Source organism: Erithacus rubecula (genome assembly GCF_903797595.1).
Source record: "Erithacus rubecula genome assembly, chromosome: 21".
In the NCBI taxonomy this organism is placed as follows: domain Eukaryota; kingdom Metazoa; phylum Chordata; class Aves; order Passeriformes; family Muscicapidae; genus Erithacus; species Erithacus rubecula.
In genome coordinates this window covers 5649022-5669492 of record NC_136673.1, presented here as the reverse complement: position 1 = coordinate 5669492, position 20471 = coordinate 5649022, and the positions used below count along the sequence as shown (strand labels likewise).

The 20471-nt window shown below is 45.9% G+C and overlaps 1 protein-coding gene across 3 annotated transcripts; it reads left to right on the top strand.

Moving 5' to 3' along the window:
- The first annotated feature begins 1105 nt into the window (after positions 1-1105).
- Positions 1106-20316, top strand: CIZ1 (CDKN1A interacting zinc finger protein 1). 3 transcript variants are annotated; one of them, XM_079323949.1, is made up of 17 exons: positions 1106-1427; positions 1739-1872; positions 3760-3875; positions 6296-6462; positions 7419-7554; positions 8410-8470; positions 11272-11351; positions 11701-11780; positions 12728-12910; positions 13245-13375; positions 13789-13873; positions 14431-14544; positions 14869-15048; positions 15649-15718; positions 16801-16922; positions 19588-19795; positions 19880-20316. In XM_079323949.1, the coding sequence occupies exons 2-17, from the start codon at positions 1766-1768 to the stop codon at positions 20173-20175; spliced, it is 2136 nt and encodes a 711-aa protein (XP_079180075.1). In that variant the 5' UTR covers positions 1106-1427; positions 1739-1765; the 3' UTR covers positions 20176-20316. The 3 variants fall into 3 exon arrangements, with proteins under 3 accessions (XP_079180075.1, XP_079180076.1, XP_079180074.1); XM_079323950.1 differs by having other exon boundaries at positions 19588-19784; positions 19880-20065; XM_079323948.1 differs by having other exon boundaries at positions 19588-20316.
- Positions 20317-20471: the final 155 nt, after the last annotated feature.

The following is a 20471-nucleotide window of genomic DNA, read 5'->3' as shown; positions in this document are numbered from 1 at the left end:
AGGACATCAATTTCAGATTTACATTTATCTATACAACCTGAATTCTGCCTTTCCTAGGTCTACCTAATTTATGTACTGGGAATCAGAGGATTAACCCTTTCTCCTGCAAACCAGCCAGGCCAGTGGCTGCCCTAACAGCACAATTACAGGAGCAGAGGATGAACTATACCAAATGATTTTTAAAAGACTCCATGCATGTTTTGTGCTCCATGCATGTGTTCCCTAGGATGACATTTCAGTTTTCATGCTTAACAGGAAAGCTTTTTCTCTGTGTGCAGACAGCCGTAAATGATTCTGGACATGAACAGAGTCAATCATTGATTAATATGGATTCATTTGGTCATCCCCAAATTGATTATTGTAAAATCAGGATGGTATAAAAAGACCCAAAGGAGAAATCAACATATGCTGCTGCATTTAAAATTATTAACGATAACTGTATATCACCAGTAACTGTGTTTAGCTTACAATGCTTTCAGGTAAAAATCAATTCCAAGGACTTGAATGAATCAAGTAGTCTTTACTGGCATGAACAAAAAGACTATAAAGTAAACTATTTCAGGCTGGATTATCTGGATTAGCAAGAAGCAGAAATGCATTTTTGTCCTTGTGAGGTTTAGCATGAAAAGAAATGATAGTCACAGTATATTTTCATAGAGAGCCTGTGTGTACTGAAAGTGCTTAAAATTAATTTTGCCATGGGAAACAGGCCCTGCAAGAAAGTTGTCGCTGCAAACCCAATACCCACCAAAAAAAAAAAACCAACAAAAAACCAAAAAAAACCCCCCCACCAAACCAAAACCCAAACAAAACAAAAAAAAAAGGGGGGGGGGAGGGGACCGACTTGCTAGAGAAGTCATCTCAGTTTACTGCAATATTGCAAAAGCCTCTGTTTTTTCTCCAGGTTCTCATGATAGGCTTGCCAAGATGTGACCACAGCAAATTGCCAGAGGCTGCTTTGGGTTTTTTTCCATCTTCTCGGTGATATGGTTACCAAAGATTCCCCTGGACTATTAAAAAAAAAACCCCAAAAAACAAACCAACAAAAAACCAGAAAAACAAAGAGCAGAAAGCCCACGCTGTTGGATGCCATCTGCTCCTCCTGTGCAGCAGTTTCTTCCATTCCCTGCCCAGCCCTGGGCAGATGGTGTCCATTCCCTCCCAGCCCTCTCGAGGGACAGGAGACCTCCACGCCGCCTGTGTGCGGGGAATGAGGGATGGAGGTGCTGCGGGCTGGGGCGAGCTGAGAGGAGGCTCCGGGGGTGATCCCCAGCAGCCCCGCGGGGGCGGCCGTGTCCTGCAGCCCTGCCCAAGGAGCTGCCTCCCGCCTGGGCTGGGCCGCGGAGCGGGGCCGGGCAGGTGCTCGTTGTCCCCGGCGGGAACATGGAGGCGGCGGGCGGGGAGCGGTGATCGCCGCGGGCTGCGCCGTGAGTGTCGGCGGGGCGAGCAGGCGAAGGGACGGGAAGCGGCTGCGGGTCCCGGCGCGGCCCCGCCGCGGGGAGCGGGCGCCGCGGGCAGGGGAGGGTGGGAGCGGGTTTTGGGAGGTGGGGTTTGGAAACCTCTTCCACAGGCTGCCGCTTGCGATGACCCCGGGGGGAAGGAGGAGGCGGCAGGGGGGGATCGGCTCAGTGAATGAATGGGCGGCAGCGGCGGCGGCTCCTCTGCTCAATGGCTGCTGGGCTGATACGCGCCAGCCCCGCAGCCGGTGCCTCCCTCGCCCTCCCGTATTTTGTCTCAGGCTCGCCTCGCTCGGGGCTCCCCAGACATGTTCAACCAGCAGCAGTTCCAGCAGCAGCTGCTGCAGCTCCAGCACCTCCTCCAGCAGCAGCAGCAGCAGCACCATCACCACCCTCCGGCGCAGCAGGGAGGCCGGTAAGCGCCGCTACGCGAGGCCGGGGATCCGGGGCCTGTCCCGGGGGACCGCTCTCCTCCGCCTCCCTGCGCTCCGTCCCTCCTCGCCGCGGCGGGGCTGGTGCGGAGCTGCCCTCCCCTGGTGGGGAAGGCGACAAAGGGAGGCGGGCGGGGGCTGGGGGGCACGGGCCTCGATCGGGGCAGAGCCTGCAGGCACCGAGGGGGCCGGGGGTGCGGGAGGGAGGGCGGCGGCCCCCGTGGGTTTTTGCCGTGTCCCCTCAGCGCTCCGGGATCCCTGTCCGCCGTCCGGGGCTGGAGTCTCCGAGAGCCCGTGGGTGCCCCTGGCAGCCCGTGTGGCAGCTGTGGGTGGGTGGATGCTCCGAGCCCCTCAGGGCGGGCAGGGCAGCCGGGGCTCGGGGAAAACGCCTTCTCCTGCAGAAACACAGCCCTCAGCAGAGCCACCCTCAGCAGACAAGAACACTTGATTGTTTCATTGTTGAACTTAAACTGTTTATTTATTTGCTTTCTCTGTCTGGGTCTGCTGGTCTGGGTGCGATGATTGAACTTATTTCTGCAGTGGCACCAGCGCTTAGGCTGTGGCTGAGCACGGTGGGGCAGGGAGGGGATGGAGAAAATCGTGTTTTGTTTGTGAAAGGAGAAAAGGCATTTGCCAGAAAATAACCACGGTTTTCATAAAAAATGCAGGAAACAACTTAGATAGAAGCAGTTGTCTCCGATGAGCTGAGACTTGTAGAATCAACACAAATTCTCCGAAATTATTCATTTATTTGCAGTTATTGTGATCTTTAACACCTTATTCTTTGTAAATTCAAAGCAATGGGATGTGAATTTAGGAAGAAAGTTAATTCGTTATTTAAGGAATTATTGTGTTACTTTATCCTTATAAGGCATTTGTCTCTGAGGTAAGCGTGGGAATTTTTCTGTTTTACTAGAAATATGAACCTGCAAATCTTTTTACCATTTTTATATGTTTTATGCTATAAAAAAAGCTGTACTTAAAATGCCAGTAAGGGGCTGACTGCTAGATAGCACGGCTGCATCTTACACCTTTAAAAGTATGATTTTTGCGGTATAAATATCTCAGCTCAGAGACTGGAACAATCTAGAGCAGCAAATGTGAAGATGAGCTGCTGCGAATTCTGTTGAAGGGGTTGGGGTTTTTTTTTTTTGTCAGGGTGGATATTTCGATTCGTGTTTGTACCTCTCTTCAGCTCTGACAGATTTAGCTGTGTCAGCAGCGTGCATAGAGGTGGGCCTGACCTTGCAATCGCCTCAAGAAGTGCCTGCCAGTTTCCTCAGACTTTTCTCTCACGTCTGCTCCACCCTCCTTAGAACTGGAGAGTTCTTCCCTGCTGCTTCTTCCTCCTCGTGTTTTAAATATGAAGGCCGTGGTTTATTTTTCCATCTGGTTCTTGCAGTTAGGGGGCACCACTGACAGTTCTGACCTGTCTGGCTCCGTGTGGGAGGTGTTGATTTTGGGAAAATGAGCTTTAAGCTACTGCGAAAACTCCCTGTTTTTTAGAACTTTTTTGTTGTCGTGTTAAATGTAGCTGCTGATCTAGATCACTCATTTCTCCTGACGGGTGCTGCATAATTCTGTAGAACCGCAGTCAGCTCCTGGGCTTTTTTTATGCTGCTTGGGAGGCTCTGTGTGGGCTTGGTGTTAAGGAGTTGTCTCTGACCTCAAATTCTTTGATAGACAATCTGTCAGCTTTGGCAATTCCAGGAGAGCAGAGGACAGAGCATACAGTGCCAGTGTATGCTGTCTTTTCATCCATGTATATCAACCTTTCAGCTGTTTGCTCCTTTATTTTACGCTTGCTAGGGGCCTGCAATAGCAGGGTACAGTTTTTATTGGGTTCTCATGATTGATGCCTTCTTTTCCAGGGGTTTGCCGCCACCGCAGCAGCAACAGATGCTGAGCTTACGGGCAGCAAATCAGCCATCGCTGCTCAATGCCAATCCTATGCTTCAGCGGGCCTTACTCATGCAGCAGATGCAAGGTACTGTCGTTATGGGAAACGCTTACTTACTGGAGTTATTTAATCATCCTCTTGGACTGAAACCATACCATGGCTATTTCCTGCTAAACCAGCGCAGTTCTTGTACTTGGCAGTTCTGTTTGTTGTCTTTTTTTTTTTTTTTTTAACTCTTCTCTTTAAATTAGTCTGTAGTCCTCAGAACAGAGGTTCTTCAGTTGTTGAAAATCACATGTGCCCAGCTGTTCACAACTGGGAGTAGCACTAGGAGGTATCAGGTTAGATGCTAAATACATGCCTTCCCTTTTAGGCTTGATGGAGCAAGTATTTTTTTCATCAATATATTTAGATAAAATGCTGAGATTTGGATTTTTTGTTTGTTTTTCTTGGTTACAAGATTAAGGCCATTTATTTAATTATCTGTTACAATACACACTAACCTTGTTTGTCCAAACTCAGTGAAGTACAAACAAATACAGTATATTGAGGTAGAAGATGGTTTGGGTGTCAATTGTATTGTGAAATTTTGATTCCCTGAAATGAATTAATTTCTATAGTGGCTAATATTTCTGTCTTTCCATTATTGTGTTTCCACAAGTGGATTTTCCTTTTCCTTTAGTGTTTTCAAAACAAATTTATGAACCTGCCTTCATAACAGCATTACTAATGTAGAGATAATAGGAAAAGGTATGTTTTCGTTTTTTGCCCAGTTCTTTCCAACACAGAAAATCAGTACCTGGGATAGTTTCCAAGTGCCTAGTCTAGATTAATGCCTTCAATTTCTACCTTGCCTGTGAATCATGCCCAGATGTGAAGACAAAAGATTTATTCTGCATGTCGTTAACTCTCCTTTTGTTCTCTCTTGCCCATTTAACGAGAGGGCTCTCTAGTGACTCCAGTGGCTCTCCACAGATTTCTCTCAGGTTGAAGGGAAAGTGACAGTGAGAAAGGACAAGCCATGCTCTGATGATTGGTGTACATATATTGTTGTCAGCAAAAATTGTGACTCCAGCCTTCGGTCAGCCATGCACCTTCTAGATATCTTTGCAGTCAGCTGATGTTTTTCGTTGAATCTTTTATTGAGAAGTTGTATTTAAATAGTGTGCCAAGGACCTGGGGCTAATTAAATAGAGCAGGATAAGATATGTTAATGAGCACTTTACATGCACTTTGTCATAGTGTTGCTCCTCTTTACCTCTCCATGGAGTTGTGACTTCTCTCAATAAGACTTCTCAGGTAGCCACAGGTAACATGGAATATGGTTGCCAATGTCCACTGTGGCCCTTTTTTAGTGATATGAATTTTTTGGCCATTCAGGTTTGGGTTACATGTAAGAATATCTGATGCTGTGCCATTTCTGCCCCTGGGAAGCATCAACATAAATAATTCATTGGCTGTGTGTGGCTTCAGCAGTGGGAATAGGAAAAGATAAATACTTCAAATCGAAGCAGATGTGTGGTTCTTTAAAGGGATCAAACCAAGAGCAGAAGATGATTTCTTGTGTTAGATTTTTTTTTTTTTAATATTGCTATGCCCTTTTGCAGTAAGGGATTATATATGGGAAATAATAATAGATTAGATTGCTTTTGAAGACAAGCACAGGGAGTACTTCCTATTGTGTTGCAAGCTTTTAACACTTGGTTTTTCAGATGTTGGATGCCTGTTTCCAAACTTTGCAGCCCTGTTTTGATAGCTGCTAAAAGGCTGGAGTATGCACTAAGTCAAGTGAGAGAGAAAAAAATGGCAATTTTAGTCCAGGTTTCCTGAATGATGGATGATTTCTGAGGATATAGCTGAGGCATCTGGGCCCTCCGTTCCCTCACTCCTGAAATGGGGATGACAAGGACTGTCTTCAGAAAAAATTTTGACACTTGGTTAATAGTCTGTGGATGCTGAACTGTTCAGAAAGCAGAGCATTATAATTGGAAATGGCAGAGTCTCAAATGTCAGAGTTGAGGTTGACATGTTGAGCTTGCATGACAACCAGGTGGCAGAGAGGACTGTGGGATTTTTTTTTTAAAGTTCGGTATTGTTTTAAATTAAATGCTACTGGCTTGTGTTAAAGAGCTCCATGCTGTGGTGTGATCTCAGCTGCAAAATGTGGGGTGGAATTTCCTTTTTTTACAGAGAGATTTTATAAAATGAGACCTTGTTTGTTGCAAACATGAGCACTAATGTGCTCAGATCAAATAATTGCTCTAATGATCTTTGCCTGGAGTGACAATTATAATTAAATAGCCTGATCCATGGTAATGGTTGCTATCACATTAAATCATTCTGTGTGCTGAAGAGGGTAGAGCACAGAGCACCTATACAGTGCCCAGTAAAGGACAGGGTCTTGTGTAGAGGAGCCCTTCCCCTCTACCTGCTGCTTGTTCAGGTGGGAGATTTTCTCTCCCCTTTGCACAGTGCCAGGTGGTGAAACGCTGTGTTTGCATTTGTAGGAAATCTGCGTGGATTTAACATGACAGCGCCAGCACTGCAGCAGTTCTTCCCTCAGGCTACAAGACATTCCCTCCTGGGACCACCACCTGTTGGGGTCCCCTTAAAGCCAACTCGCCTGGGCTTCCCCAACCTCCCATTCCAGCGGCAGAACCGGACCTTCCGCAAGGTGGGATTGTGGTTTCCAGCTGCTGGGGAGCTTTGTGCTCCTTTTACAGCAGCTCTTGAATGTATAGTGGGTGGAGTGCAGAGAAGGAAAAGAGCCTTACAAAGAAAAGAATGTTTTGTGCTGTGCTGCTGACACAGAAATGCAGAAATCATTCCATCCCAAAGGCTTTTGTGGTCCATATTTACATTTACCATGCAAAAGTTTCTTGTCACTACTTGCCCGAGAGAGAATTCCTCATGATAGAACTGTTTAAACATAGGATATAAAAGGATTCTTTAGAAGTATCAGCTTAAAAGTAATTGCAACAGAAGAAATCCTGGCTAAGTGCTTTGCTGTTCAAAGCAGTTTGTTTTTCCCAAACAATTTGCTGCTACTGGACACTGCCTCTTTGGGCTGTTCTCCCACTTTTTAACATCAGACTTATATTTGTCCTTGTGGATTTTGTAAAATCTACAATTCTTGTTTTGTAAAAATCTTTCTCGCTTTCCATCATTAAGACCTCTTTTGTATCCTGGAAATGGTTTTTGGGTTGACTGCTACTTGGCTCCTCTTAGATTGGGATGAAATATGCCAAAGCTATTCTGTTAAAAAGATGTGGTGGATAAGGTAAACTCACACTCTTGGACTGTCCTCCAGAGTCAAAAGAAGAGGGATTATTTTGGACTATCCTTTTCCCTGCCCATGCACCTTTTGCCAGATTTCCTCTAGCATGACCCTACTGTTTGCAAGCTGGATTTTTTACAGCTGCTGCTTAAAGCACTGGGGACGTGTCCTGGCTGCTTGTGGAACTGAAATGCCTTACTAATCTTGTAGTCCATTGTAAACCATCTATTCCTTTCCCTTATCATATGCTGGAATTCCTGTTCCTGCCCCACAGTAAAACTCTGGTGATTTAGGCAGTGTGTGTTAAGGACTAAGAGCTGAGAGCTGGCAGTGACTCTCTCTGCCCATTGCAGGACTTCCAGAGGGTTCCTGACAGGAAGCGGGAATTAGATCCTGGTTCTTCATCTCAGACACAAGGTGATGAGAAAATGGAAATTCCAGAGGGAATGCAAGCAGGGTCAGAGCAGAACAATTCCTCACCATCCATAGGTAAGGGGGAGCCTGTAGTGAAACAACTGCTTGCAAATGTGATAAACCTCTCTTGACTAGTCCTGCAACAAAAACTGGAGATGATTTTAGGCTTAATCAGTAATGTTTCTATCTAATTGTAAATATTTAAACTGCTTGTGATAGCCCTCTGCTATGTGCTTCATGTACTACTTTTACCCAAATATTTTTTGTTTTTTATGAACCTGCTCCACTTCTCCTTGCATGGAAGCCTCTCAGAAGTCCCTTTGACACTGAACTCTGTTTAAGATGGGGGGAATAAAGAAAACTGGTCTGAAATTAAAGCTTCCACATTGCTCATACAACCAAACACATCAAGCAGTACCAGTTACAATCAGCATGCTGAGGAAAAGATGAGTTAAAAGTCCTGCCCCAGTTGTCAAAACAGAAACTGCTGGCACTGAATATCTTAATGTTGGATACAGCACAGATGTGGGAATGTCATTTCTGACTGAAGAGTGCGTGATTTAGAACTGCTGGCTTTGATGAGATTGTGACCAGGGAATATGCTGGGGTGAAAACTGTCTTATTAACTGCTTGCTGTCAGGTAGATGTGCCATCTTGGCTTACATTAATGTTCCTGTGATCATGGCTCTTGTCACTTACGTACAGGACTGAGACCCACTTAGTACATATGCACAGAGATTTCTTTTTTTTGACCAACACCTCATACAGTGACATTGCAATAAAATTCAAATATTTGAGGTCATAATCTAACCTAGGAAGTATTTAGTATTATTTGCTCTAGCAGAGCATCATTGGCATTTGCCATTCAGATATGGAACATGCTTAAGGTGGCATGTTTTGCTAAGGAAATCTCCTTCTGTGTTCCTGCAGAGCCAAGAACTCCAACAGAGTCTGTGTTGAACACTGAGCCTGCAGCAAAAAGACTGAAGAGGTATTTATTGAATGGGGTATTGAGATAGTAACTGAGCTTAGAATTGTTGTCTAATTTTATTTTACGATAATTAAGGCTGTATACTCTATTGGCCTGATGTCTAGCATGTAAGAGGTATTTCAGATGCTTGTGAACAGTTCAGAAAAATCTCGAGGTACTTGCTGAGATACTGGGTGTTGTGGAGTCTCTGCTAGGGGTGATCCAGTTATGAGAATGAAAAATGAGCTCATCTAAATGTGCAACAAAGCTGAGTTGTTCATGTGTTCTCCTGACAGGATTCTTGCAAGAAACAGATATTCTTTTCTATTCTGGTGTATTTCTCTAAGTTTCTTCCCTAAATGTCAAAAAAGTGAAAGGAGCAGAAAGGGAAAGCCTTGGAACATGTTAGGTTACAGTAGGTGTATGAAAGGGTAGTTTATTTTGAGAAATGATAAAGAGAATCAATACACCCTAGCATCCAAGCCTGTATGCATGAGCGTTGAGTCCTGTATCCTTTCTGCAAAGATTGCCTTGCCAGTATCTCTTGTCTGTTGGGTAAAAATAGACAAAGGCAATCCTATTATCCCCCAGGGATGTGCGGCGGGCTGGCCTTGGCAGGCCCATCCCGGCTCCCCCGGCCTCCCGAGGGTGCGGCAGGGACAGGCAGGGCTGCATTGCCATCTAGTGGGAAGGCACCTCCCGGAGTTCCCGCTGCCATCTGCACCGGGCTGCTCCTCTCCCAGAACTGCCACCCTTGGCTGGTGTGAAGAGAGAAGAGGAAGGAGGGAATGCAGATTTCTGTAGGCGCTGACTTGAGAATTCTCCAGCATATGTTAACGACGATGAGTCAGGACTCCTGGGTCCTCTTACCTTCCCTGGTAGGAATTCACCGCCTGCTTTTGGACAGGTTTCCTCACCTCGCTGTTTCCCATCTGTAGATTACAGATTAATGGATAGCTTTAGGGGGAATATTCCAGGATTACATGATCAAGGTAATATCTGAACATCAAAGTAAAACATTAAAGAGTGATAAATATTGTGTGCTCAGGGACCATCGTGAGTTATGATTATCAAGAAAGTGAATAAATTCAATTAAAGCTAGGCCGAATACATTTGAGTGCATGCTTTGTTAATCTGTTTGCCAAAGCTAATTTTATTTTAATTACATTAATATTTAGCAGGGTATTAATCAAAGTCCTGTTACATGCACTGAAAACAAGAATCAAGTCTGAGGAATGACAGCTCTCACTGCAGCAAGCCAGCTATTAGGAAAATTCTTTCCTAAGATGCAGTTAGGGACTGCCAGATTTGATGCATATATTATGGCTGGTATTTACCTAGAATAGATTATTCCTTAGCTTTTTTTTGAAGTGTTTCTAGTATCATCCAATGAACAGATGATAGATCTGTGGAAAAAATAGTTTACTGTTCTCATACTGCCCTTCACAGATGACAAGGGCATTCCCCCATCTATATCGTAAACTTGTTTTTCATGCTTCATTGTTCCACTTCCCTTTAGCCAGGAATACCAGCCTCCTTCTTCATTTCAGGTTTTTCCCACTTCTGCCTTTGCTCCTATGTACCATCTGTACACCTGGAACAACATCCTCATTCCTGTGCAGAAAGCACTCATCATCTTCAAATCCTCCTTGAACACCCACTTCTAGCATGGCATGACAAGTATCCGCAGAATACCATTTCCTCCTTAAATCATGCTCGTGGTGGCTTTTGCTCCCTTAGATTGCTCCTTAGGTTTGCAGTTCAGGCTGCAAACCCTCGCCCTGCGTGCTGGCACCATCTGTGTGTGGTACCGTTAGCGTTGAGCCTGCTGGCAGCACCTGACAAATAATGCCAGTCACTCTTGTTTAATTCGTGTTTGCAGTGCCCAAACCCTGCTGCATATTTATAGCCGTGTAACCCAGTTCCATTATCACTTATCAATCTGATAAATTATGCGCTGTGCGTGTGTTGGGATAACGGGACGCGGTACCTGCGCTATCGGCTGTCCTGCTTGTGCAGAAGGTGCTGCTCCCTCTTGGCAGAAGGACACCAGCAGGTGGGAATTTGAGCCGCCCTCAGAGCAGACAGTCAAGTCATGGTGGAAAGTTAGTCCTGACAGAAAAATGGGGGATGGAGAAAGAGACTGCAGAGAACACTTTGTGCCCTCTGGAAGCCAGACATTTGCTCTTAATAGTCCCCTCAGGAGCAGCTTGCTCCTTAGCAGATCACCAGTACCAAATAAAACAAAGCAAGGCTCTTTTGATTTGCATCTTGTAGAGTTTCACTTCACCCACAAGCAGAGCTGTAGGGATTCTGAAATGAAACACGACTGGTATGAATAGAACAGGCAGCTGTGGTGAAATCCCTGTAAAAGCGCCATGGAGAACTCCTTCAGTTCTGATAGATCTCTTCTCTCAGGCACAGAGCAGCCAGGAGCTTTGTTCAGGTGTTCCAATTTCCCTACAGGTCACCAGTCATGACAAGAGAGAATTCTCAGAGCTCTTCCTAAGAATATTTCTTGTATGAACTTCATTCCCTTCAGGCTTCTGGCAGGAGTGGGCAGCTGACCAAAAGATCAGTTGTAACCTTCTCATCCAGATTATTTGGCTGCTGTTTCTGAATCCATCCTAGAACACCCACTGTACATTATTTTTATTTATTTCTGCTAAATACTTGCCTGAAATACCACTTCCAGTAGCTTACTGATTTGTGAGTATAGTGGAGAGTGTGGTAGGTTAGACCCCAGCCTGTGCCTTGGTGTGCCTTTTGAATCTCTTGTCTGTAACATGGCAATTAAGGTACTTTTCTTGATATCCTTGAAGTGTGACTGGGGAGTCTGCGTTAGAGGATGCCACAGACAGCAAGAAAGCAGGAGTCTCATGCACCCATGTCCAAGCTGATGGTGAGTTACTGAACCCTGTGATTTGAACTTTTAGGGCACTCCTTGCTGGAACTATACCTGTAGGTCCCGTGGGTCTACAGAAATGTCCTTCCCCCAGTCATACAGGATGGGGAAAGGAGGATAAAATCTAGGAACCAAATCCAGACTTTGTCCCCTAATATCTGCTACCTGCCAAAGGCAAATGATTGGATGTTTCTGTCTTTATTAAGGATAAGGAGAAAGATCTGTGAACTGGCTTATGGCCAACAGTGCTGTGAGGAAAGCTCTCTGACTTCACTCACCTGCTGCTCTATTTTTCCTGTCATTGCTGTTTTGATTTAAGGCTGCTAAAAGGACTCTTCCTTCTTAGGTACAGACAATGCAAAGGAGTACACAGCTGAAGATCTCTCCAGAGAGAGGAAATTCTCTGAGGAACCGAAGGCTCCTGAGGTGAGCAGACACCGCTCCGTGCAGGGGTGGTGCAGAACATACAACCTCCCCCTCCATCCTGGAGAAGCTCGTTGCCACTGGGAACCAGCTGGCACCCACGTCTGGAGCTCTGTCTCCTGCTGTAAGCTGTTGTCCCTGGCAATAAGGCATAATATGTCTGCAATTAGTGCTCAGTCTGCTCTGACTTGCTGCTTTTGTACCTCTGCTGGCCTGTTCCTTACCTACTGCTGCCTATGGATGGGGCATTCATTAAGATTTTTTGTATTCAGCTGGAAAGATGGAAAGCTGCATTGAAAGAGTTACTTAAAACTCTATATATGAAGGGCCATAGCTAAATACATCTTTCATATTCATAAAGAGCAAGTGCAAAAAGATTCAGGTGGTGTTAAAAGATGCAACCTGAGAGTCTTTTGTATGAAATACATGGCCCCTATGCTGGATGTTAAATCAGGACCTTAGGCAGTGTAAAGCTGTGAGCAGACAAAGATTTAACCTCAGGTGTGAATCAGACTTGACAGTCTTCCATAATTGGAGACATCTATTGATGTGATCAAATGTATCATCCTGCCCATGTCTGAGTTCCTGACTCCATCAGGTGTTGTGCTGAGTACACTTTAGTTTTGCTGTGGAGAAGCATGAGCTGATTGTGTCCCTTACCAACAATTGCTTGTGGCTCCAGTCCCCAAAGGCTGGATCATGCAGTGGCTGCAGAGGCTGCAGAAACAGCCATCTGTGCTAATAGGGCTGGTGCTATCACACAGGGATCGCTGATTTAGCAGCTTTGGGAGGAGTGTGTATGAGAGTCCTCCTGATCACCTCCTGTGGGTTCAAACTTACGTGCATTTTCATAAAAGGTAAAGAGCTTAGATGACATACAAAAAGCAGGTGTAATTTTTAGAGTCTTCCACTGAGGGATTGAACTTAATGTTGGTTTCTTCTTTTGGCAGGTGTTGAGCTCAGGAGGTTCACTGAAAGTGACTATTCAGCAGAGCAGTGAGAGCAGAGCTATCAGTACAACAGCTCTGAAACCAGGGCACTGGGCCTGCGACGTGGGCACAGCTGACCCCAACCCAGAATCAGTCCTTAAATTCTACTGTTACATCTGCAAGACCAATTGCTGCAGTCAGCAGGTAAAGATGCACAGGTCTGACAGGGATCCAGGTGGTCAAGAGATGGGAATTAGATGGCTGGGTGCCAAGGGGGTTTGTTAGCAAGGGCTCATGCTTTAGGAGCAAAGAGCATAAGAAATGGTGACAAGTATGCAGATAAAATAAACCTCTCCTGAGAGCTGGCAAGTAACCTGCTAGAGAGAGAATGTGGGTGGATCTACAGGCAGCCATGCTCTTAAGCTTTTATATTTCATTGTTAAACAGCAGTCAAAAGAAAGGAAAGCATAGCTCATACCTATTATTTTGTATGTTTTAGATATATTTAAAAGGATTTTTCTCCTAACCTGTCTTTCAGAATTTTCAATCCCACATGGCTGGAATTCAGCACCAGCAGCGACTTGGGGAGATTCAGCACATGAGCAATGTTTGTTTTGTTTCACTACTGCCCATGGTGAAACAGCAGAAGGTGCTAGCAGGAAAAGATGGGTAAGTGTTGGTCTGCAGTAGAAAATTCAATCTGTATGTGGCCCTACATGGGTTCTACAATTTTTCACTGCACCAGGGTGCCTCTCAGTTTTAGGTAAGACACAAACCCCTCTGATTTCAAGTGCCGTAATCTCCTTCAGACAACTTTCTATCTTGCTGAAGGATACCAGAGTTGACTTTGACCTGTGTAGTTTTTAGTACAGTAGATTGAGTTGGAGACCTGTTTTATCTGATGCATTTCTGTCAGCACAAGCTGAAGCAACCTATAAGTGGGTGAGAAGGAGAGAAGATCAATCCAAGCCTGTAAAGATAGGAATTGTGAAGAAAACAATGCCAGGGACAGATTGCTAACTGCAGTATTCCATGGAGAATGAAGAAGGTGTGACTTACAGCTCTCTCTGTTGTCACTTCAGAGAGGCCCAGCAGCGGTGGTGTAACACGTGTCAGGTGCATTTCACAGGGGACCTCATCAAACATCGCAGGACCCAGGAGCACAAGGTAACAGCCACAGCATGGACTTCATTTTGCACTGACCTTGTGTCTGGGGATTAAATGGAAGTGTGTAGCACCTCCTGCTCCCCAAGCAGCAAAGGAAAAGTGACTGAAGTGGAGGGATACACATCAAGTTCTGACAGAACTCCCTCCCTAAGGGCACTGCAGTGCTGCCTCTGGCATTGTTGGAGCTTCCAGTTGTCATGATGTGTCAGTATGGCCTGAGGCACCTCTAGTTTGTAATTCTTGACTTTTCTTAAGAAACATGGCTTCTCATACTCACCTAATCAATTGAATGGAGGAATTGGTGGACAGCCTGTTTAAGCTAAACTTCAGGCAGGCCAGCATATTTATTGACTTTTAGGAAAGAAGTACCAGAACACCTATTTTAAGACACACTTATTTTTGCTCTGCATGTTTTTAATCTTTTTGGTCCTTTCTGCTGAAAAGGCTATTTTCTTTGTGGTCTCCCAGGATGCAGGGCTGATTTTGTTTCAAGATTCCTCTACATTCCTCCAAAGCAGTTCCTCTTGTAACTCAGAGAATTGTCTCTCTTCCCTTAGCTGGCCAAACGCTCGCTTCGTCCTTTCTGCACTGTCTGCAGCCGCCACTTCAAGACCCCTCGCAAGTTTGTGGAGCATATGAAGTCCCCTGAACACAAGCAGAAAGCCAAAGAGGTAATGCTGCCTGGGTGGAGAGCTGTGCAGGTCTAGAGGCATCTACACTTTCTGCTTCCCTCTCTACTGTAGGGCTGAAAGGAAGATGTGCAGTTCTTCCAACTCTGTTTTAATTTTCATCTTTTGCTGAACTTCAGTTGTTAGCACTGCAAGAAGTTGAGTGAAAAAGGGAGAAGGTGTTGGATGTGCCTGGAAGCAAAAGAGCTTTATGCCCCTCCTACAGTCCTTCTCCTCATCACGTACAATCTGTCCTGAGTCTGGGCTCTTCCTTGGTTAAATGGCGAGTGCAAAGTTGATCTGGTCTTTCTTTTCTGTACCTTACAGGTTAGGCTAGGAGAGAAGGAGTTGGGGAGCCCAGAAGATTCAGAGGAGTTGATCACTGTGGATGCTGTTGGCTGTTTTGAAGATGATGATGAGGAAGAGGATGAGGAGGAGGGAGGAGCTGGTGAGGAGGAAGACCGTGATGTAGTGCTGATGGAGAAGGAGGATTCTGCTGCCAAGCAGGTATGCTGTGCAAAATAGGAAGGAATGACCTATCTGAGAATCTGCTGTGGGATCCTATGACTTAGTTGGTCTTGGCTGGTTGAGCTCAGGCTTTCAAGAGTCTGCTCAACCTTGCACAGCAGTAGGGTGGGACTCTAGAGTTCTTCCAGAGCTCAGGGTGATGCAGAAGAGAATCAGGCACTATGTGTGGGATGTATGAAGGTGTTTCTGCTGTGCTGTACAGCTTCTGCTGTCTTCATAAACTTAGTTGAGGAGCACAAAGCAGTATTGACATAATCTCTCTGAACAGCCCAGCAGTAGCTGGGTCTGATAGCAAATGTGTAGAGGTTTATCTTGACAAATACATTCCTAGCAGAGAGCAGTTACCAAGAAGAAGGTACATAGCTAAGCTCCTTCAGGCTTGGAGTGCAAGGGAATATTTTAACCCTCGTAATGAAGTGGTCTGCTGACATTGGGGTTTGCATCTGCCCTCTGACCAGAGGCTGTGCAACTCTGTCTCTGGTATGTGAATCCTGTTTTTCTCCCAAACTTACCAGAAAAATGCAAGAGCCTGGCAATTTCCATAGATACAGTGGGCACTAATGTTCTTTCGGTTTCCAGACTGGGCTGAAGGAAGTGTCTTTGGAGGATTACGAAGGAAGTGAGAAGTATTGTCCAGACACAGCCTATGGTAAGCAAGCAGAGTTAAGCACAAAGGGCCACAGAGCCTTCTGTACATTCTGTATCTGTAGGAGAGGATGGTCTCTACCTACCATTATAATGACTTCTTGGGCCATGGTGCTCCAGCATCTGCATTGGACTGGTGAATGTCATTGCAGCCTGGAGAAGAACCTCTCCTGAGAGCAGGATGTTTCTTTATTACTGTTTGATAAAACATAAGGATGTGATTGATGTTTGTCAACTGCCTTTTGCTTTGAAGAAGGGTGAGAGCCAGATACATTGCTAAGGTAGGACATGGAACAAGCAGGGCAGGAGTACTGAAGAAAGTAGGCAGCAAATGAGGGATGCTCTGGAAAGATGGAGTCAGAAAGCATAGTGGTTGGAATGCTTTCCAACAGAAATGCAGCTTGCAGAGTGATACTGAGCATCACTGACAGTATCAAACTCTCTGCTAGACCCAAACTGTGCATGTTTCCTCTGCTTCAGACCCCCCACGCTGTACCGAGCAGTTCCTCAGCCGTGCTGGCCTGGTGGGCAGTGGTGCCTGCAGATGGCTGTGTCTGCTCCCCACCCTGTAAGCGACTGACTTCAAACCCCGAGTGGCCACTCGTGTTTGAGGAGGGCAGCTCTGCAGAGGCTGTTTTGTGCCCAAGGAGAGCTCTGTTTACACGATTCTTCCATATCGCTGTAACCTTCCACTATCGTGTGGCAGATGGAATAATGATTCATGCTGTGAATGTTCTCTGCGTGTTCCTCTTGCGCGCCTGCTGTCTTCTGCTTGGTTTGATCCCATTACATTAGATCACATGTTCTCTGTAGTTTTCCATTGTATTCTTTTCTCCCTTTTTACCCCCTTAACGCTCTGTGTAGTTTCTTTGCTCTGGCAGCCAGATTTCTCTCTGAATATCAACCACAGCCATTCCATGGTAAGACGAGATATTCAGCAAGTCATCTTGCAAATCCCCGATTAACAGAAGCAAAGCTTTCCACCTCTCCTTTTTTACTCCCATCCCCCTTCTCTTTTAACATGCTTTCATTATTTGAGTTCCATTCAATGTGATCTGTGATTTCCCTTCCCCTCCCGTTTCGCAGGCCTGGATTTTCTGGTCCCCGTCGCAGGTTACCTCTGCAGGCTGTGTCACAAATTCTACCATAGCGACTCCGCTGCCCGGCTCGCACACTGCAAGTCCCTGATGCATTTTGAGAACTTTCAGGTTAGACCCTTTGGCGATTGCATGGCCTGGCATTTGTTACCCCCGTGCGTGTCTCTCCAGTGAATCCGCCACGTTAGCTGTCTTGTCTCCAGCTCATTTCCATCATCCTTGGTGTCCATTATGCCGTAGCTTTCTCCTGGTGTGCTCTGTCTTTGTCTCCCTTGGCCCTTGTAGATCTAAAACCAGTCAAATCCTGCTTCCCAGCTACTGCTGCTGTCATCTTTTTGCCTGTTTCTGGCTGGGAATCTTCCTCAGAGTGTCTGCTCTGTTTGCTGAACCTGTGGAGTCTGTCATTTAGTTTAGGCCTCTTCTCTGTTAGATTACAGTTCGTCAGGGTGGGATTGAGCAGGAGAGAGAGGCTGTTCCTTGTAAAGAAAGCTGGTGCATATGCATCTTCAGGTGTGATACTGCAAGAACAGCTCCCTTAGCCAAAAGTGTGAGTGTGATTTGTCCAGGAAGAGGCCTGTTAAAATCAGATACCTTAGAAATCTGAAAATTTAACATTGCAGACTCTTTATGTGATAGAATCTACAAGCTGGTGAGAGTCCATTTGTCCTCAGGGTCAGCCTGCAAGAGGAAGTCTGTCTGTCTGTCTGTCTCTGTCTGCTACCCTTTCCTAGAAACTCCTTAGCACAAAGCTCTGCAAACTGATGCTGTTCCTTTGCTTTTCTGGCTCCACCTAAAGAAGCCATATTGCCCCTTGCTGCTTTTGTATCTAAAGCTTTTCTTACTGGGCTGGCCTTAAATCTGCCTCCATTGTTCTGTCCTTGTTGACTTGCCAGGGGTGAGGGGCCTGGATTAGTGCTTGTAGAGTGTACTCAGGGCTTGCACTGTTTATGCCCTATCCCATGACCACTGCCTAGGCCCTCCTGTATGGGAGAGCACTATTTCCTGTCCTTAGCAAGGAGGGAAGCTCCCACATCAACTTTGTCCTCTGCCTGCACCCATAATCTACTCCCAGAAACTACTGTGCGTCCCTACCACCTTTTTAAATAGTGTTTTGAAAAAATCCCATACACACATACACAGACACACACCCCTAACCTCCCAACACTTCATGGTTTTTTTTAGTCTTTAGACAGAATAAACTATTCCCAGTTGGCCATCACTGCCTCCAGGAAGGGGTGGAGTGGTTTAGAATTCTGCCAGGAGTCAGAGCAGTGGATTTGGAATGGGAGGAGACCACAGCAGTTCCCTCATGGTTGCTCATCCTCTCCCACTCCTGCAGCTAGTCATTTCAGGAATGAAGGAATTGGATTTGCTGTTTTCCTGGCTTGTTTTAGATCACCACAGAGTGAAACTGCAGCAGCAGTTGTTTATGTCACTCTTTTGGCCCACTTAGAGCTGAAATCAGATGCTCTTCCAATGCATGCTGGAGTGACCTGGGGAGTTCATGAGAAGAGTCCAAACTTACATATCTGCAGGCAGATAACTATTATTCTTGGCTGCCGAGGTGCCTTGGGGTTGTCACAGTCTGAGTGAAATCACTGCCAGTTGCTGCAGTATTCTCAGCAGAGTAGCTCAGCAGAGGGCTTCAAAGCAGAGAATTGTGTGCTCTTAGGACAATTTACAGCTCACTCTGGACACCAGTCTGCATGCTTGCACCTGCTTAGGTTTGGGTACACTATGACTTGACTGATCTAATTCCAATGTGATATGATATTGTTCATATCCCACGATCTGGGGACAGAGGAGGAACAAACCTGCAGTGATAAACAGAATTACAATGTAAAACTGCCTGTCAGATGTGCTGTAATTCCACATTGCAGACTGTTGAAAGCCATTGTGCTCGAAATTTCCTTATTGTCAGGTGTAATGCTAGTGCCAGTTCAAGGAAGCCTTTCAGCAGGCAGCAGAAAGGGAGCTGCTTATGAAAGGAACTGCTGTGGCAAAGAGTGAACTTCAGTTTTTTTCCTTTAGGTCATGCTCTGTCTGGGCATTAAGGACTGGGTCCTGCTATATGTTAATTAGCTACAGTGAGTTGTTTTCCTGAAATCCAGTCTAAAACATGCATAGTAGCCATTTTAATCTCTTCACAGACCTCTACTGGTTCATCATGATAGAGAGTGCAAATGAGTAATTTTATTGATGGTATGTTTACCTTTACTCTGTGGAAAACCCCAGTGACTTGTAAGGAGATATAATTGATATCGTAGCCTTCCTGTCAACAGTTCCACTGACTGTGCAGATTGTATTAACAGACTGAAGAATCTTTCAGCTTAAGCCTTGCTTTGGCTGATAAACATTAAATCACACCAGAAGCAGAGGGCTGTGCAGAGCCTCACATGCTCAGGGTACGTGTCCTGGCAGTAGCTGAAGCAGAAGCTGTCACTTGCACTGTTACATCTGCAGGGTCCTGAGTCTGACTGAGATTGCCAGTTGCCAGATTGTGATTTCTGTCTCAGGAGCCACAGGTTTGCCATGCACTTGCTCAGCATTAAGTAATGCAAGAGGGACTTCAGTTTTTAATATCACTTTTCCTCACAGGAGCTGACCCTTCTCTGTTGAGAGCCTCAGCAGCCAGGCCAGGAGCTGCTGAGATCACTTGTGTCCCTGCCACTCACCACTGTTTTTGTACAGGTGTTCCTGGACCAGCTGCTGCTTTGCTGCAGTGACAGGAGCTGAGCTGGGCTTCTCTCTCACATTGCTTTGTTTGTATTTGCAGAGATACAAGGCAGCAAGGCATCGTGCCACAACTGCCTACCCCGAGGCTCCTTTGCATTCCCAGGGCTCCAGCTCCCAATTGCTGGATGATCCAAAACAGCCTCTTGCTACAGCAGCACATGCCAGCAAGATGAATGATGATCGTGGGATAGATAAGGAGGGCACAGAGCTGTCAGCCCTGCAAGAACAAACTTCAAGGTCTCTGGAGGGTAAGGGTGAGCTGGCCACCTCTAGGCCAGAGGGCAAGAGCCTGGCCAGTGTGACTGATGATGTGTGTGATATCATGGTTGTAGAAGAAGAAAGTCTACAGGAAGAGAAGACCACTGCCACTAGTGCCGACTGCCCGTTCTCTGAGGAGAGCTACACCACAGGAGAGTCACTGGGACGTGAGGAAGAAGCCAACACAGCCAGGCAGAGGGCAGGCACAGATGACCACCAGGATCCAGGGAGTGGAGGAGGCTTAGGACAGCACGAGGCAGCAGAGGCAGGCCAGGAGGCAGCAGCAGAGCCTTCCTCCCTCGCCAAAGGTGAGACAGCCGGTCTCACCTCTGCTGGGTGCAGACGCTCTTCCAGGCGCAAACCCAGATAGAGTGGCCTTACAGGAGAGCCCTTTACATATGATATTTGCTGGAAATGTTTATTTTCTGAGTCTTTTAATAGAGCAAAACCTTCAACTTTACTGCTGTTTTTATTTTAAGAATAAATAAGCCTGGCTTTAGCGTGTCTAATACAGGATAGTGTTGCTTATTACTTGTTCAGTTGGGATACAGCAGTTATGTGGAAAGACTGAGACTTGGATTGTTGAACCTGAAAGAAGATGGTAATGGGATTTCCATAGGGGACACTTCATGGAGTGATGGATGCAGACTTAAGAATTCTTTGTAG

Coding starts and splice junctions, on each gene's coding strand:
- CIZ1 (XM_079323948.1), top strand. CDS start 1,766: ATGTTCAACCAGCAGCAGTTCCAGCAGCAGCTGCTGCAGCTCCAGCAC. Junction 8,471..11,271: donor GCAGCAAAAAGACTGAAGAG/GTATTTATTGAA, acceptor ATATCCTTGAAG/TGTGACTGGGGAGTCTGCGT. Junction 12,911..13,244: donor CCAATTGCTGCAGTCAGCAG/GTAAAGATGCAC, acceptor CCTGTCTTTCAG/AATTTTCAATCCCACATGGC.